We start from the raw sequence: 18,074 nt of genomic DNA on the forward strand, positions 1-18,074 counted from the left end.
CGTACTACCAGTTTAGCAGCCCCATGAGAAAAAGAGCACCTCTTCCTCAGTAGCTCCAACAGATAGACCTGGCTGTATTCCACATGCCAGTGTCCGCTGGGCCAGGGCATGCTGTGCTGTCTTTGTCAGGCCTAGAGCCTGGGCTGAAGTTGAGGTGGGGCAGGGGTTCTTCCCTAAAGAAAATGAGGTTGAGGGGATGCTAAGCTGGCTGAAATCCTGGTTCTTCCCTGTACATCTAGGAGCCGAGGAGTCAAATGCAGAAGTGGAGGTGTAGTCCGGACCTCCTGCCCTGGTTCTGATCCTGTGGGGTCCAGGGGAAGTGCCAGAAGGTCTCCAGGCTCCCTGGCAGCAGACACAGTATGGATCAACTGCTGCCTTGCCCGAGTCCTTCCAGCATTCATTTGGCATCTTTTATTGTCTGGCAGAGACACATTCATTTGATTGTTCATTCATTCGGGTTGTCCAGGGAGATTTAGCTTAGGGAAATGTAAAAACCTGTTTGGATAGCCCTTTGCACCCCTGCCATCCACCAGCTTACCCCTTTTTCTCCTAAGACCTGCTCCCAGGCCTGTGTTTCCCCTCAGCAATTGCATTCACTGCCCACATCCTTCTTTCCAGACTTTTCTCTCAATCCCAACATGTTTCCCCAGACCCTTTACAACACCGCCTTATGTCCAGAGCAGAGCCACACTACCCCCTCCCCACTCTCGTCACCCTAAAAGCTGCACCTGTGAGTTGCCACTGTCTCTCTCAGCACTTTTTGAGACTCCTGCACAGCTCCCTCTTAGGGGCCTTTTCCCATCACCAGTTCCCCACGTAGAGCACCCTCAACATGGTAACACAGTGCCTGTGCACACTTCAGGGTTGGCATCTGGATCCCCACAGTGGGGTGCCAAGGAACAGGGCTATGCCCAAATTCTGCTTGTTACAGAGGCAACAGGGCACAGCATGCAGCTCGTGGGCACCAGATTAACAGCTTCTCTTGCTGCACCCTGCAGGAGTATTGGGAGTGCACCCAGGCCCGAAGCCTGGGGTTCAAGGCAGTCCTCATGAGCATGTCCCAGAGTGGACAGCAGGGGCTTCGCAAGCTGCCACCTATGTCAGGGCCAAGTGGCAAAGGACTGCAGGCCTTGATAGGTGACAAGTGGTGGGAACCATAGGCTGCATTGCTCTTGTCCGCTCAGGTAGAGCATCCCACAGCATTTTCTCTTGCAACAACAGCTGTTTGGCAACCCCACAGAGCCTTCCTTTTTAATGAGTGCTCACATGGAAATCCCACCCAGTGTTGTGTTGGGCCATACAAGCTCTCCAAAGAGCAGCAGCCTTGCTCCAGAGGCCGAAGGCGCGTCTCCTTTTGGGTTGCAGATTTAAAACGTGGGGGGGGGAGGGCTAAATTGGCCTCCAGCCTTTGGAATTCAGAAGGTCCCCTATAAAGAGCTTGCACCCTGAGTGGCCTTCCTGCAAGGTGCCCTTGATAGGGCTAGAGAGTGGCAGTCCGGTGCCCTCCCACTGTCATGCTCATGCCTGTCCTCAGGGAGTCATGAAAGCATTTTGTTTATCACATAATATGCACATAGAAAGGGGCACAAATCATCTCATAAGGTTTGGATTTCATTCACCAGCAGAACACACCCTCACACCCAAGTGTCCTGGTGAAGAAGGCTATTCATATATATATGTATATACATGCATATATACTTTTAAACTTATTACAAAAAGGTGTAGCTTTGTTTACTGTGTGAATATAGTGTTGGGGGGAAAAAAACCAATCTTTCTCTTTGCAGAAAAGCCTGCCATTGCTCCGCCCGTCTTTGTGTTTCAGAAGGATAAAGGACAAAAGGTAAGGGGCCCGGTATGTTCTCTCTTCACACCATTTCTCTAATTTGGTCTCTGCCAAAGTGCGTATTATCCAGGACACATGGCCACAGCTGCTGCTACCCACTGATAGGAAGACCTAAGCACAGCCTTTAAGCCTTCGCCTTCAGCTGAAAGGGTGGCTTTAAGTTACCAGTGGCCTTTGTAAAGCAGTGTTAGCAACGTCTGCGTAATGCCTACTGGTTTGTTTTAGAAACATCGCTGTGCATTTGGAAAGCAGCAGCAGAGAAACATAGTGGGAGGCAGAAGAAACAGAGAGCCTGGGCTGAAGTGGGGGGGGGGGTAGGGGTTCTGTGGAAGGAAGGAAGGGGGGAAGGGAAGAAAAATGGGAAGAAGGAGGGAGGTGTAGAGATGGTAGCAGGTGACCAGGGGTGTTGCTCATAGATAGAGCATGTGTGAGGACCTGGGTTCAATCCCCAGCATCATGGAAACAAAGAATTTAGAGGGGTTATGTAAACCCCAATCAACTTGACATGGATACATTTAGAATGATTGTGAGTTTGCTTGCATTGTCTGTTGGTCCCAGTCTTTGTGGGGTTGTTTCCAATTTGGATTGTGTCTCTGGAATGCTAGAAGTACCTCTCCTGATGTTAGGTCAGATGGGTGCTCGGTAGATCCGTCATAAAACCGCAGTCACAGATGTTGCTGTGTACCTTGAAGCCATCAGTTCATGCCCTTCCCTGACAAATAATATGGAAGATTGGAACTGTGTCAAAAGGCAGGCATGGTGATGCACTCCTGTATTCCCAGCTGCTTGGGATGCTGAGGCAGGAAGATCACAAGTTCAAAGCCAGCCTCAGCATAAGTGAGGCGCTAAGCAACTCAGTGAGACCCTGTCTCTAAATAAAATACAAAATAAGACTGGGGATGTGGCTCAGTGGTCAAGTGCCCCTGAGTTCAATCCCTGGTACCTAAAAAAAAAAAAAGTCAGCTGGTGCTGTGTGGCAGTGATTCCCCAGCTGGAGTGAGGATTCCCCTTAGTCACCTCAATTTCTTGTGGTCCCTCACCACTGAGGCCCCATAACCTGACTGCAGTTGTGATTTAATGTCTTTACAGCATTTTATACCCACAGTGCTGCACTGAATTTGGCAAGATTTGAAGTATGTTTGCATCTTGTGGGAATGACAGTGTCTAAGAATCTCATTCACTTAGTGCTCCAGTAGATTTCCAGGCCTTTTGCAGGGTAACTGGATCCCAAGTTGGGAACTGCTCTGGTCTGGTGATTTGGAGCTCTTGGCAACCCAGCCACTTCCCTTGGTCAGTATGTGGCCCAGTTTTCCTGGGTGATGTTCAAGGTGCTCTGCCAGAAAGGGGGTGTGTGGCGGGGGGGAGAGAGAGAGAGAGAGAGAGTGTGTGTGTGTGTGTGTGTGTGTGTGTAGTAGGGAGGAGGGAAGTGACTGTCCTGTTCCGCCACCCACACACATACCTGTGTTTGCCTGGCTAATGTCTGTTAAGCTTGTAACGTTAGTCTCTTCTTGAATTAAACTTTCCCGTGGCTCGTGACTAATGTTGCCAAAGAGTCTGGGTACGGGTTGGCTTTCGGGATCAGGCAGTGTTTGCAGAAGCTATGCTTCCCTCTCCCCAGACCCTGACATGTGCTTTGCTGGGCCAATGGATATGAAGGGGCTGAATTTTTCAGACACAGGATGTTCAATAAAGCCCTTAGGAACCGGATGTGTTGTGTTAGATCTTTATTTTAGATGTTCAGGACATCTTTCCAGTGTTCAGTAAAATCAGGACTTTTCTAGATTTGGGGTTTTATAATGATCTTGGACTGCATTCTGTTTAAAACGGCACACTAAGGCCCTCTACCAGCACCTGTTTTTGTGAACAGTTTTACTGGAGCATGGCCACGCCATACCCTTTGCAGACCTCCATGGCTACACAGCAGCAGGGTGTAGACAGACCAGGCTGCAGAGTCCTTCAGCATAGGCTTGTGGCCCAGTGGTGGTGTAGGTGCTTGGCGTGTGCCATGCCCTGGGTTCCATCCCTAGCACCAAAAGAAATAAGAGATATTTAGTATCTTTATCTAGTATCTTTAGATATTTAGTGTCTTTTTGACCTCTGTAGAAGTTTGCCAACAAATAATAGGACTTAATAATGAAGACTTTAAGACAACCAGCTCAGCTGAAACACCGAAATGTAATATTCATTCAGATGAATTTAAAATCATTAGTTCCTGTCTTGGTACTCTTTCACAGCTAAGGGAGTTGAGCTGCTTTATAATGTGAAGACTGATTTAAAAGGATGACCTTCAGAGGTCTGTGCAGATCACCTTAAAAGGTGGGCCTTGAACCTGAGCTGGAAGGTTAGCTAGGAAGGCTTTGAGTCACTTAAGAGATGTGTAAGTGCTCTTATCAAAATATTGACTCAGAGCCAATTCCAAATGGGCTTCTAAAAATAACTGCCCTCCAGCTCTTGGGAGTTCGTTGCCCCACTTCTGTGACACTTCTGTGGCAAGATCACTGAAGGGCATGCAAGAAACATCTGTGTTGAAAGGAGAAGCCAGGTTCTGTTGGTAGGGTCCATAGCCCAGCGGCCGGATCCAGGTGGATGCAGTCTTCCACTCTGCTTTTCTCTGCAGCTTAAGGACTGTCAAGAGTTAGGCAGAACACGTGGGCCAGATACCTGACTTAGCTTCTCCTTGGCTTCCTAGTGCAAGGGACACCACAAGGCAGCTCTGCAAGGAGCAGCCACAGTTCTCTTTCATATCTGCCAAGAATGAGAATCTGAGCTGGCTTCTGGGTTCCTTCCTCTGGCATGACCAGCAGTTGCTCCCCTTCTTCCGGCTGAAGCCCAGTCAGAAGTCAGGCATCAGAACTGCTGGAGTTTTCTGAGCAGACTGTTTTTCCCCCTTTTTGCTTCAACATTTTTTATTTTTAAATTTTTGAATTTCATTTGAAGTCTGAGTAAAGCTGACTGGCGCTGAATGATGGGGCATCTGTCACCTCAATTTGCTGCTGGCATTTCTCATTGCTAAAGCTCTCAGCTGTAAATGGTGCCCATATGCCATTTCCCCTTAAAGTCTTCCACAAGTGTCTAGGAGTGGGGCCGTTCTCCTCTGTGGACCTGAGACAGTGTCACTCCTGAGATCATGGGTACAGTCATAGACTTCAACATACAGCTCGTATTTTAAGTTGCCCCTCAGATGTCTCTTGTAGTGATTTTTTTTTTTTTTTTTTTTGCCTTCCTAACCACTGCTTGATCCCAAAGATCAAGAAGTTCCATTGTCAACTGTGGAAGCAACTAACTTATCTTTTAGTAAATGATCTCAAACTACCCAGGAGGTTTCACGGGAAAGAGCTCGTTCCTCCAGAGGAGGGTGTCCCTGTGCCCTGTGGTGTTGCTGAATCAGGAAAGAGAAGAAGGATTTCAAAGGGAAAGAGAGAAGCTCTGCTACCAGCCCATTGCTTCCATTTTTGTTCAGCGGCAGAGCCCTTATGTGCCCTGTGGGTCCAGTCCACGTGTTGCATTGCCTTTGCTGTGGGGTGCTTGGGGTGTGACTTAGCCTTGGGACAAGTGGCCTGACCCTCTTACTTTGTGTTAAGAAAGGTGGTGGGTGCTTGGATTGCAGGGCCAGACTTCAACGACTGTGGCCAATGGTGGCCCCGGAGTTTTATTGGCTTTTTCCCTGTGCCTCTGCCACCAGGACAGCTCCCTTCAGGAAACATGGGGTTCGCAGGCGCTGGTGGTTTAGGATAAAACCAAAGCCTTTTTTCTGAACTGCCTTGAATGGAGATGGGTCCTTCTTTTTGGCACAAAGAAATGTCCAAGCGCTTCTCTCAGTCACCCTCCCTCCAGAGCATTGGTTAACCTGCAGGGCTCTGCGGTCCCTCTAGCAGGAGGGTGCCCGTGTTGTGAGAACACAGGCGGTTGTGAGTGCTGCTTGGAAAGTGCAGTGACCCTGGAAGTGCTATCGCGGTGTGTTTGGACATGGTTTGATGCTCACCCCATGCTCGTGTTTTGTTTTGTTTTTTGTCACACATTTGGCATATTTCAGGCTGGTGAAGTCTTGATGTCTGATGTTTCACACATGCTGGGAACCATAGTCCTACCTGGGCTCTGGAGTGCGTACTGCCCTTGCCCAGGAAAAACACTAGGACCCAAGTAGAAGATGCTGGAATGATGTTCCTTATTTCTTCCAAAAAATTTCTGAATCTAAGAGAGGGAGTGATGTGACATTTCTCAGCCCTTTTAAGAATCTTTGGTAGTCAGTGAAGTTTGGTATCATTTGGGTCTTTCTGCTTGCCTCTCACATCCTCCCCAAGGACATTAGAAGACTTAGATCCCAGAAGCAGGGGTTCAAGACATTCAAGTGATTCTGATTAGAGACAGCAGTTTCTCACAGAGCTCTGGGTTTAATTTTCCCTGGCAAGTTGTTAAATCTCTGTCCATAAAGTAGCAACAGATGTTGGTGGCTGGGACTGACCACCTTGCCCCTGGGAAGGCCTCTGTCATTGGATTTCCCTGAATAGAGACTGTCCCTTTGGAGACTCTTGAGACAGAAGAATACATTAATGTGTTGTTCTGGCATTCCAAAGAGCTTTGGGAAGTTCTTACTCCTTTATGTAGTTCGTTTCCTCCTATAGGATCACATGTTTAAACGTAGCACCAGGCGCAACATAATGACCCACTAGTAGTCCCAGTTACTTGGGAGGCTGAGGTAGGAGGATCACTTGAGCCCAGGAGTTTGGGGCCAGCCTGGGCCACAGAGTGAGACTTCATCTCAAAAATAGAATTAGGTTAAAGAAAGAAAGAAGCACCCTTTCTGAGGAGGTCAGTCACTGCATGCCAAGAAAACACAGCCACGTCTGCAGGGAGACAGGGTGGCCCTCTAGTCATTTGGGTCACTGGGTAAGAGAAGCAGCTCCACAGTGTTAGATAGTCCACACAGGAGGTTTGGGGACTATAGCCCCATATGTCAGAACATCAGGTTTATAGTGCACTTCTCAGGAAGAGTTGTGGAGTGTGGCCACAGCTCTTAGCCCATGTAGGCCTGTCTGGAATACCAGGGTGCACCTCAGAGTATGCTGGGGTGGTACCTTGGGAACAGAGACCTCCGGAAGCAGCTTTCTCCAAACTTGGCTATTTTCCAAGTTTGTCCAGATAACTCTGGAGAGTCCTAGACCAAGGAGTTCTGTGGATGCGCCCTGCCGCAGTGCCTCTGTTGCCCCGCACGCACTGAGGCAAGAGGCACTTCCTCCACCTCAGGTGTGAGCAGGAGGAACAGAAAGATCCCAGAATGGTGGTGAAGTCCAGAAGCCTGTGCCTTGGGCTCCCAGTTTCACATCTAACCACATTTCCAGGCCCACCTGCCCACCTCCCCACCTCCTCGTGCACAGAAGTGGTCTGGCCCCAGTGACATGGACAGCATGGCTGAGCAGAAGTGGACCAGCCCCTGGGGATTAAAGAGTCTTTAGCATAATCATCTCCTTTCTTTGTCACCAAGAGAATTGTTTCTTCCTCAAGGCCCATAAGCACAGTTAGCTGTACTAGCCACCCTAGTTTTGAAAATGAGGATCTGGATTTCCTGGACACCTCCGAGCTCCTTGCCAAGTCAAACAGTTCACTTTGCTCTGCCCCTGTTGGGAGGACCAGTTCCACTGAGCAAAGCAGTCCAGGAGCTTGTTTTTTTGGCCCCTCCTCCCTGAGGGTGGAGCCATCTCCAGCCCTACCGCCCCTGCCCTCCCCTGCCCCTTGGTGCAGCCTTTATTTTACATTGAAGGAAAATTGTCTTTTTTGCTCCCAGTCCTCTGCAGAGCAAAAAGACTTGTCGGATTCGGGAGAGGAGCCTCAGGGGGAGGCTGAGGCCCCCCACCATGGCACGGGTCACCCCGAGTCAGCTGGTGAGCATGCCCTAGAACCTCCCGCCCCTGCTAGCACTTCAGCCAGCACTCCTCCGCTTCCCGCTCCTGAAGCCCAGCTTCCTTTTCCACGAGAACTGGCAGGGGTAAGTCCAATCACCCGGCACCCCCGCTGCCCCAGGGGAGCCACCCAGACGAGCCCTTTCCCTGGGGTCCCTCTCATCCAGACCCTAGATCAGCATAAGCAGTCAATGATCACAGCTCCCTTCAGTCATCCAATAAAAGTTGGGAAGATTAACTCCTCTTTTATGGTTAGTCTTTTTTAGGTGGGGACGTCTGTACCCATAGTGAGACTAATCCTGCTTCCTGAAAGAGACACAGTGGTCAAAAGAGAAATTGAATAGTAGGGGAGAGCCTTCCAAATCAAATTCTACCCCTTCTCTTTCTCCTGTCTCTGAACTTGGGCATTTAAGTTCAATGTCTTAGAAATCTGAGGAGCTCTGGCTTCCCTTGGAAGAAGAGTCATCTAGCCCCAGTCATGTTGCAAGACTGGTTCTGTTTGGACTGTGGCTAGGCAGTGAACTGCTTGTCCACATTCAAAGCAGGAAGAAGAAAAGCCCCTCCTTTGTGCCCTTTCTCTTTGTGTTATGAAGGATTTTGAAGATAAAGGTGGAAACAATCAAACTCTTGTGAGCAAGAAGTATCGTGGGTTTTTGAAGTTTAATACATTGGGGAAGGTAAACATCGTCCTATATTTGGGATTGAAAATTCTGTCCTTCGGTTGTCTAATGATAGAAGACCCCTCCCCTGCTTTCATGACATAACAAGGGAACAGAGGACCTGGCCCGACTGCTTGCTCTAAACCCCAGGGTAGCAGAGTCCCAGATACTTCCCCCACCCCTGAGTGATTCCTTCCACCACTAGTTCCTGTTTTTAAGGAAACCATGAAGATTTAGTTACAGCCACCAAGCCCTAGGACATGCAGAAGGAAGTTGGAGCCCTCTTTTAACATTTTGGAGGAATTGGTGTGTAAAAGAGTCTGTCCTGTGCCACATACCAGGGTCTGTGGGGGAAGGGGTGCCCCTCAGGGTGCAGAAGTGGGCTCCGGTAATGAGACTTACTCAGAAGCTGCAAGAGCGCACCACAGTGCCCCAGGAGTGTGACCCTCACACCAGAGTGCCCAAGGGCTGGCGGAGCAATCTTTCCTTTTTCTTTTTTTTTTTTTTTTTTTTTTTTTTTTTTGGCAGAGCAGCTCCTGAAAACTTGAGATATACTGAGTCGGATAGTGGGAGTTCCTGGGCATGTGGTCTTCTTTGGTCCTCGGGAGCACAGCTTCTGAGAACAGATAGGACCAGAACTTGAGAAGCGCAGCTTGCAGCGGACCCTGCAGCTGCTGAAGTGGCAGGTTTCAGAGTGAGAGTAGCTAATAGGGCAGTCGCAAACCTTTTGTGATGGCAGCTGCTTTTCAAGAGCACAGGGGCCCCTGGCTTTTGGTGGGGCCTCACTTCTTGCCATGATGTGCCTCTGAGATCTGGCTGCCTTGGGCAGGGTCCTGTGTGAAACGTGGCTTCTTGATTCTTGTGGTCTTCAGGTTAGAGACTCTGATCCTGAGGAACACAAGCAGTTCCCAGACTGGTCAAGAAAACGTGAAGCATCATGGCCGGGAGCCTCAGGATGAGTTAAGCCATCGTGGACAGAGCCAGGGCTGCAGGGCTGAGGGCAGCAGGTCATAAATGAACTGACAGCCAGCCACACAGCACAAGTGCATGCTGTAGTTGGGATCTTGGACACAGCACTGTCCCAGCACTTGGTGACAGCTCTGAGCCAGTCAGGCTTGCTGCTTTGGGCTCTCCACAGAGAAATCAGGCTGGTTCCCAGCAGCTCCTCTTAATTGGCTTTCTCTACTAGTTGGGCTTTTTCAAGGAAAATGAAACTTTGTTGTAGGTCAGTCAGTCCCTAAATCAAGTCAGGTAGATCCTGACCCTGCTGCTTCTTGGGCTGAGGTTTTTCTCTAGTGAATACAGACTGTTTCTTTTGTATCAGAACAAATTTGGATCTTGCTCTGCCCCACATTGGTGCTCAGGAAACCACCCACTGTTACCCAGCAGGTCTTGTTCATCACGTTTGGTCTGTTCTCTGTTCCATGACCCCTGGGCGTTCTTTATAATAAAGAGTGGCTTGCTTATAAAAGGCCCTTATCATCTTTCAGTCTCCTCAGAGCTCTGGCCATTGAGGACTCAGTACCAGGAAAAAGTCTCTCTATATTAAGACTTTTGGCTCTCAGAAGACAGACTGAAGAAGACCAAACCTCAAGCAGACTAAATTCAGTGTCTCTGGAGAAGCAGGCAGCTTTCCGTGCTTACTCTGAGCTTGCTGGAATCAAGCTGGACTAACGCTCTGGGCCAGTCACTGCCAAGCTCCAGATGTGTTTTAGGCCCACCGAGAAGTGGCAGGCAGTCAGGAGCGAGCCCTCTGGCTGGCAGCCTCCTCTCCTCCCAGCTCCCACAAAGGCATAACCTCATCCCAGTGGGGCCTCCAGTTGTCACGTTCTTCGTGACTAAAACACTCAGGGTCCCTCCAGGGGAACTGGGCAGCATGAAATAACCACACAAGAGACAGACAGAGCTTTTTCTTTGGGTTCCTGTGACGGCTCCTCTGACCTTAAGGGTCCACAGAAAGAGACAGAGAGCGCTGTGCTGAACCCTTTTATTGAGGAGAAGCCATTCAAATGAGGCCAGGGTCAGGATTCAAGGGGCTGAGTCTAGCTTCGTGATGTCTGCTGTCAACAGGTTGACTGACATCTAGGAAGGCCACACCCACGGGCAGAGCAAGAGAAGGGGACACCCAAAGTGTTTCCATGGAACATTCTATCCCAAACAGGGCAAGGGGTAATGTCACCAAGGAACAGGTGAGCGTAGCTCAATCCATGGGGAACACACCTACGTCTGAAGACACATTTCTGCTACTTCGAGGATCGGGGCAATGTCCAGGTCACTGTGAAAATGACTGACAGCCTCTCTGATGGTGGGAAGGAGTATGTGGATTGTTCAGACTGGCTGTCCACCTCATCCCCCCACCATCCAGACCTTCAAGGCGGTCTCTCTGCTTTCCTCAGGGTTTTTTCAGTGTCTGTCTCTTCAGTAAGCATCTTTGAGCTGGTGGCCTGTCACAGCTGTGAATAAACAGCCGTGAAGTAGCCAATATTCTGTTTCTCATCTTCCTGCAGCTACAAGAAGCCAGGCTTTCTAACTGGTCAGTGCAGATGGGAATCATCCTAGGCTCCATCAGGCCCAGTTGTAGGCGCTGTTAACAAGAGAATTACCTGGCTGGGCCTTGCTCTCTGGCCTTTTCCAGGGGGTTGGGGAGATAGTGCCTTTCATTCCTACTCACTGCCCACTTGTCCTCATCTGTGGGTCAGCTTCTGAAGGCAGCTCCAGCTCTGTCCCCTTCCCTGGGTCAGCCTGGCCCCTTTTTTCATTCTTGGGGCCACGCCAGGCAGCCTTACAGGAGCCGTGTATTTTGGAGGGACAGATTCTGAGTAAATGTACTCATTACAGTGTTCACCATTTTATCCTCTATACAAAAACAGATGCCCCTGAATCCACAGTCCCATTTTGGGTTAGGTATGACTGCCCCATCTATACTTGGTGACAGGGACCCATGCACCTTAGATAGCAGCAGGTTAGCAAGGCTGCTGGCCTGTCCTCAGTCCAGACAAATAAGGAGTCTTCTTTATGAGCCTGCTTCGTGCATTCTCCTGACGCCTGGGAAGTAAGTCCAAGGGTCGTCTTTGGCCGTCTTTCTCCTCTGCTTCCTGGTGTGGTTGTCAGTGAGGAATGTTTTTATTGTAGTGTCCCAAATGAGTGTTGTCGAGTTCCATGACTAAACACTCGAGGTCAATCCAGGTGAACTGGGCTGCACGAAATAACCACACAGAGACAGAGAAATACCTTTTTCTTTGGGTCCTGTGACGACTCCTCCAACCTTAGGTGTAGAGGGAAAGAGGGAGCACGTGCTGAACCCTTTTATTGGGAAAAAGCCATTCAAATGAGGCAAGGGATAGGATTATAAGGGAACAGGTGAGTGTAGCTCAACCCCTCTGGGTGCCACCTACTCCCAGGGCCACACCTTATTATCCAAATGAGAAAAAAGACCGAGTCTCGAGTCATGGCACTACCGCGCCAGACTGCAGTGATCTTTCAGATCCCCGTGGTGCATCAAGACTTAAAGGTGCGTGCATTTGGAGTGGCTCCCCACAGAGTGTTCGACCCAGTGTTCCTGGGGTATCATCCTGGAGTCCTAATCGCCAAAGGTGGAGTCAAGTTAGGGAAGAAGTGGAGAAAGAAGTGAGATTCTTTCACCCTGCTTCTGTCCTCAGTACTCCTCAAAAAGTGCTCTGAAATTTCTCAAGTCTCCCCAGTGGCTCTTGGGCTGAGGGCTGCACCCCTCTGTAGCCCAACCCAGGCATCATCCCAGACAGCCTCTGAGAACTCCCTTGGTTGGGCTGAACAGTGCCCCCCAGGTTGCTTGGGTACCCCAGAGTCTAAGGGAGGTGGAAAGTGTGAAGCTGGTGTAGGCCTTGTGTGGGGCCAGGTGATTGAAGAGGGTCCCGCATCCCAGACCTTTTCCTGCCTTGGGGAAGATGGCACAAGCCAGCGGACAGCAAGCCCAACCTTGTCCTGAGAGAGAAACCCTCCCATCTGCAGGGTGTGGAGTAAGGGGGCCCTGGAAGGGCGGGGGACAGGTGATGCCCCCCGTGGGCAGCCATGGAGGGCTCCAGAAGAGCTGGCATGTCTAAAAGCAGCAGACAGGATGCTGTCTTAGGCACCCTCTCCCGCATCCTTCCTCTAGTCCTAAAGAGGAGTCATGGCGGCATTTCCTCACTGGAGGTTCCAGCAGCACCTGGAAGGTTCCCCAGGAGGAAGACTCCTGCATCGTCCCTCCCAGGACCAAGAGGCCACCGCTTTCCTGTGAGCAGGTTCTTAGAAGAGACTCGGGGCATGGATTTGAGGGTCTCCTGAGGTCGGGCCAGGGAGCATCTGAGCTTTATCTGACGAGGCACCCTTTCTTCTCAGGGTCACCAAAGCAGGTACAGCAGAGGACATGGACCTCGTGTGGGCTGCAAATCCTCACCAAATGCACTTTGTGCCCAGGGCCCTGGCTGCTGCTCTGAGCTGTGTGGTCATGGGAGACAGACACCAGACAGACTCTGCTGGGCAAAACAGGGCAGGGAGGGGCCAGAGGGACCACAGCTGGGCTGGGGAATGAGCACAGGTGTGCCCCAGCGGTGATTGTCGCAGTGGACCCTGAGGGAGAAGGTGCCCCATGCTGGGGGAGGAGCTTAGAAAACAGGAAGGAGCCAGGGTGGCAAGTGGGAGAAGTAGTGCAGGATGAGAGGACCCTGTGCTGCTGGAGGCCACCAAGGGCTCTCAGGAGTCAGAACAGAAGCAGGCGGACGTGGCCACAGTGTGCAGAGTGGGCCATCTGCAGGGGTAGGTGGGAGGCCGGCTGCTGGCTGCAAGTAGGAGCCATGGAGGCATGACCAGGTGAATGTGCTCTCATGCTCCAACTGACTAGATTTGGATGTGTGCTGGAGGGGAGGATGGCATGCCAAGCAGCAGGCTGCCCGAGCTGTTCACAAGACCTCTGAGGCCAGGTGGGAGCCCCAGAGGCGTCAGCTCATGACCTGGCTACTCCACTCTGGAGGGAGATCTGTAGCACCCATCACATTCTTAGAGAGAGACAGATCACTAAGATGTGTGGGTGTCATGGAAAGAGCCCCAAATACTCGAAGCAGAAACCAACAGAACGGAAAAGAGAAAGCACCCTGCTTTCAGTAGAACTATTGTAAAGATGATGGGAAGAGGAGGACCAAGCAGCCCTGGAAGCCAGCCAGCCCTGGCAACAGGGCACTCATCCTCACCATGCACAGGGACCTTCTGCAGGATGGACAGACACCTCTCCAATTTAAAAGGATTAAAGTCATGCAAAGTACATTCTCCAGCCGCAGTGGAATGAAATTAGAAATTCTTAACAGAAGGAAAACCAGGAAATTCACACAGAGACTCACTGAGCTCATGTGTGGTCACAGGTGGCCAGATGCAGAGGCCTTGGTTGCAATGATGATGCAAATATCCTTATGGGAGCTGAAAGAGCAGGAAGACAGACGCCCAGGTATCCTGGCCCAGACACCAGTACAGATAAGGCCAGGGCACAAGCCTTTGCTGTCTGTCCATGGCCTGCAGAGTGTCTAGGACAGCATCCCTTTGTTGGAACAAATCCCAGCAAGTTCCGAGGACCAGTTCTCTCCTAGAACTTGGGAGTCTACTGCATGGGCTCTAACACAGATCACTGAGTCGAAATTGAAGCCACAGAGGGAAAGTGTAAGGAGCAACAAGACTGAGTCACCAAGGCTTTTATTCCTGTCTGAGGAAAGCAGGGCATACCTGGATGAGGGAGCAGGTCGTCTGCAGTGGTGTGAAGCTCTGAGAGCCGACCATCTCCAGGCCAGAAGTTATTCAGGAAAGGGAAGGTTTCCCAGGACCAAGGAGGTGACCACAGAGGGTTTCGGTAAAGTCGAGATGCTTGTTAAATTATACGACGAAAGAAGAGCTTTTTAGAACCATGGGTTGAGATGTAGGGGTAGGGATGTGCTGGGCCGGCCATTAGAAATACGTGGGAGGACAAGGGAAGGCAGGCAGTGCCACACCCAAGAATATCAGGCTGTGGAAAGATGGCTGGCCTCGCACAGGGACCTACATCAAGTGCTGGGAGGCCGCAGGGCTCAGAGGGTGGGTAAGATGTGTCCTTGCCATTTCTCCACTGCCAGGGTCAGGAAGCTGGTGTGAGTCGTGGCTAGGATGCCTGCTGTCCAGACCTGGGACTTGGGCCCCACTTCTGAGCCAGGGTTGCAGCAGCCAGGGCAAGTACTTGCTGTCTCTGTTCCTCTCGCCTTTGCTAGTAGGGTGAGTGGTGCCTGGGGCCTGTGTCCCCCTGATGTCCCTCTAGAGAGGGATGATCCCAAGAGAGTAGGCCTGGCGGCAAGCCATGGCACAGTCTGTACAATCAAACACTACTCAGCCTCTGGCCTCACAGCACTACAGGAATGCATCTTAAACCCTTTCACGGGTCCTCCAAGCTACCTCACCTTGTGGCTGGACCCAGGATTTAGTTCACAAGACCTGGTTCTGCCAGTCAGCCTGTCCCCTGAACTTGGAAGCCCTGTGCCTATGCAACCCAGGGGTCTAGCTTTAAACAGCAGGGGCCAGCTTTGAGTTTAGCCACACAGTGAGCAGTTGTAATCACACCAGGATCAAAGCTTCCTGTCTGTCTTCTGGGCTCCACCTGCCTCATCTCTGAAGGCCCAGAGACTTCCCTGCCAGGAAGACATTAGCATCCCCAGTGTCAGAGAGGGAACCAAGACACCCCCCCCAACCCCCGCATTCAGCCCCATAGAAAATAAAATCAGCAGAGCCAGGATCCCTTCTGCATGCCTTCGGGAGGGGGACGGCATGGGTACGACCTGGGGTCCTGCTCTCGCATCCCAGCACTGCTCAGTGCAGCCTCAGAGCTGGCATACTGGACACAAGGACCTCATTTCATTTGGGGCACTGATACTTTCACAGTTTCCCCATCACTGAGAGAACCCTCCACAACCGGGCCCGGTGGCACAGACCTGTAATACCAGCTACTCAGGAGGCTGAGGCAGGAGGATCGCAAGTTTAAGGCCAACCTCTGCAAGTTAGTGAGACCCTGTCTCAAAATAAAAAGGCCTAGGGACGTGGTTCAATGGTAGAGCAACCCTGGGTTCAACCCCCAGAGACACCAAATAAATAAATAAGAGAGGGGCTTGGGATTGTGGCTCAGTGGTAGAGCGCTTGCCTAGCATATGTGAGGCACTGGGCTAGATTCTCAGCATCATATACAAATAAATAATTTTAACAACTAATAAAAATATTTTAAAAATAATAGTAAAAAATAAGAGAGGCTCCATACGTGGTATTAAGAGGATTTTGTTTCCCCAGCATTTGGATGGCAGTAACCTCTAATCCTCTCAGTTGCCCAGGTACACACACAGGGTTAGTGACAACTTTCCCTCACCTTACACAGTCCCCTAGGACCAGTTCCACAGAGCTCTCGTGACAGACCTCAAGCAGCTTGCTCTCCTGACACAAAGCTGAGCTGCCAAGGAGGAATTCCAGATTGCGGTCCTTTTCTGACTGTTGTAAGTTAGCTGTGTGACTTTGAAGAAACCCCTGCTCTCTCTGGGTTCTGGCTGCGGCAGACTCCGGCCCACAGCCTGTTTTTGTGCAGCTGGGGAGCTGAGACATTGTTTACATTTCTAAAGATTTATAAGGGAAAAGCAAAGAAGGTGGCAGAGGCCAAATGTGGCCTGCCAAGCCAAAGCACTGACGGGCCCTTTATGGAAAAAAAGTGCCAGCACTTCTCCCCGCGGGAGGATCTCTCCTGGTCCCTGTCACCTTCAGATTTATTTATTCCAGTTACTTCTTTCACACACTGCTCTGCAGTTTGCAGAGAACTTTCACATGCATCATCCCATTTACTCCCTAACAGCTCATTGAGGCAGATAGACCTCCTGTGGCCAAACTTGACTCGTGAGGAGATTTTTTCAAAAATAGGAAATTGGTTCTTCTCACTCTTAAATGAAATGGTATTCGTTCGCTCCTCAGAGTTTGCTGGTGTCTGCTGAGGTCTGGAGAACAATACACCCCTGAGAAGGGGCTTATGTGAGGGATTGTGTATGGGGTTGGGGGCGCTCATTCTAAATCTCAACTGCTACTTGTTTATATTCTGGAATTAAAAATTGTAAAAGGAGGCAATTCTTGCGCCCCCTTCTCTTGGCTTGTGGTGGTTCTCTGGTCCATAAAGTTGTTGTACAGGGTTAGATGGTTCTGTCCCGAACGCTTCGCAGTGGACTTTGACCCCAAGCATCAAGCCTTCACCTGCTCTGGCAGTAATAGCCCAGCTTGAAACAGGACGCTGTTCCTGGGCAAGGAGTGGACACCAAGTGGATCCGATGTTAAGTGGCCATTTCAAACAACCCTGCTGCCCTTGCGGTGGAGAGGGTCGCTTGTCAGCTCTTGGCAGAATGAATCGTGGCCAGGTGAAGTTGTGCTGTGCTTGAGTCTGGGGGTGGCATGCCAGTCAGCTGTGACCTGTGGAGAAGCAGAGAACCTGGTCCCATGCTGGGAGTCTTTGAGCTATGAAGAGGATTCTGGGTTTGGGAAGCCACCACAAACAGCAGTCAGAAGTTGCCTCTGAGTGGGCTGAAGTTCTGTGAAGGCAGCAGAGACAGCACCAGGAGTTGGCCCCAGTCGTGCATTGAGCACCACTGGCTCCAGAGCTGGGGCTTGGGTCCTGGGACGCCCACCACCCTCTCACCAGCCTGCCATGTGCTCTTGTTTCAGAGGTCAGCTGGAGGCTCCAGTCCTGAAGCAGGAGAAGGTAAGGAAGTCTCCAAAGCGAATGGCTATCTTTGGTGGTGAAGGCAGAGATAGCCTGATGTTCATCCTGTTCCTCATTATTTTCTGTAGATTCTGACCGAGAAGATGGAAACTACTGCCCTCCTGTCAAGCGAGAAAGAACGTCCTCTTTAACCCAGTTCCCACCTTCACAGTCAGGTAATGATAAGAGCATTTATCTTTTTGTCATTTATTGTTCCCTTCTGACACCTCACATCCACCATCTGACCCCTGCCCAGATCAGTTAGGATCAGCCTGAGATGTGGCCTCTCAGGAGTGAACTCAGAAGTTGCCCGAGTGGAGCACCACGTGTCCCCCATGTGCAGTCAGTGACACTTAACAGCATGGTGAGACTTAGCAGACAGAGGATGACAGTAAAGAAATTGTGCCTCTGAAGTAGGAGACAAGGGCCGAGCATTGAGAGCCCTTTTGGGAGGGGCTCTGACCATTCATAATCCTTCCTGAGACTGCTGTGACACTGTGCACTGACAGTGGAGCAGCCCAGGGGAAGGGACTTGGTGAGGCTTGGAGGAAGGGCCAGACAGAGCATTAGTTTTATGCTGCCCTCCAGTTCCACTTTGCTACAGCCCGTCTCGGTGCACTCAAGCTGTTGCTCAGAGAGTTCCACTTCATTTGTGGACCCCCGTGGACTGGCCCACACCCCAAGAAGCAATTGCTGCTGTAAAGAAAAGTCTTAAACTATACCCAGGGCATACCCAGGGCATCCGTGCAGTATGGAGGCAACAGGCCCTTAGGCACACAGGCAGGTCTGGCAGAGGCAGGTTTCTAGGACAGAGTGGTTGGGGCTACTCAGGAAGCTTAGACAGCCTGGCCCTCGCCTCCAGAATGCAGCTGCCCTGCAGGGTCAAGAGTAACCGCTGGCCCTGGGCTATTCCCCGAAGTGACTTGGTC

At 50.8% G+C, this 18,074-nt stretch overlaps 1 protein-coding gene across 8 annotated transcripts in view; it reads left to right on the forward strand.

The window, feature by feature from the left end:
• Ranbp3 (RAN binding protein 3) overlaps positions 1-18,074 on the forward strand; it is a 55,094-nt gene that overhangs the window by 16,097 nt on the left and 20,923 nt on the right. For 4 of the 8 annotated variants that reach the window (XM_027952337.2, XM_027952338.2, XM_027952339.2 and 1 more), the window contains exons 2-5: positions 1,785-1,840; positions 7,626-7,826; positions 17,109-17,145; positions 17,235-17,321. In XM_027952337.2, the coding sequence (XP_027808138.1) occupies positions 1,785-1,840; positions 7,626-7,826; positions 17,109-17,145; positions 17,235-17,321 (381 nt within the window). The remainder of the gene's footprint in view (positions 1-1,784; positions 1,841-7,625; positions 7,827-17,108; positions 17,146-17,234; positions 17,322-18,074) is intronic. The other 4 variants (XM_027952341.2, XM_027952342.2, XM_027952344.2 and 1 more) reach the window with 2 other exon arrangements.

The sequence above is a fragment of the Marmota flaviventris genome, chromosome 1 (genome assembly GCF_047511675.1).
Source record: "Marmota flaviventris isolate mMarFla1 chromosome 1, mMarFla1.hap1, whole genome shotgun sequence".
Classification (NCBI taxonomy): domain Eukaryota; kingdom Metazoa; phylum Chordata; class Mammalia; order Rodentia; family Sciuridae; genus Marmota; species Marmota flaviventris.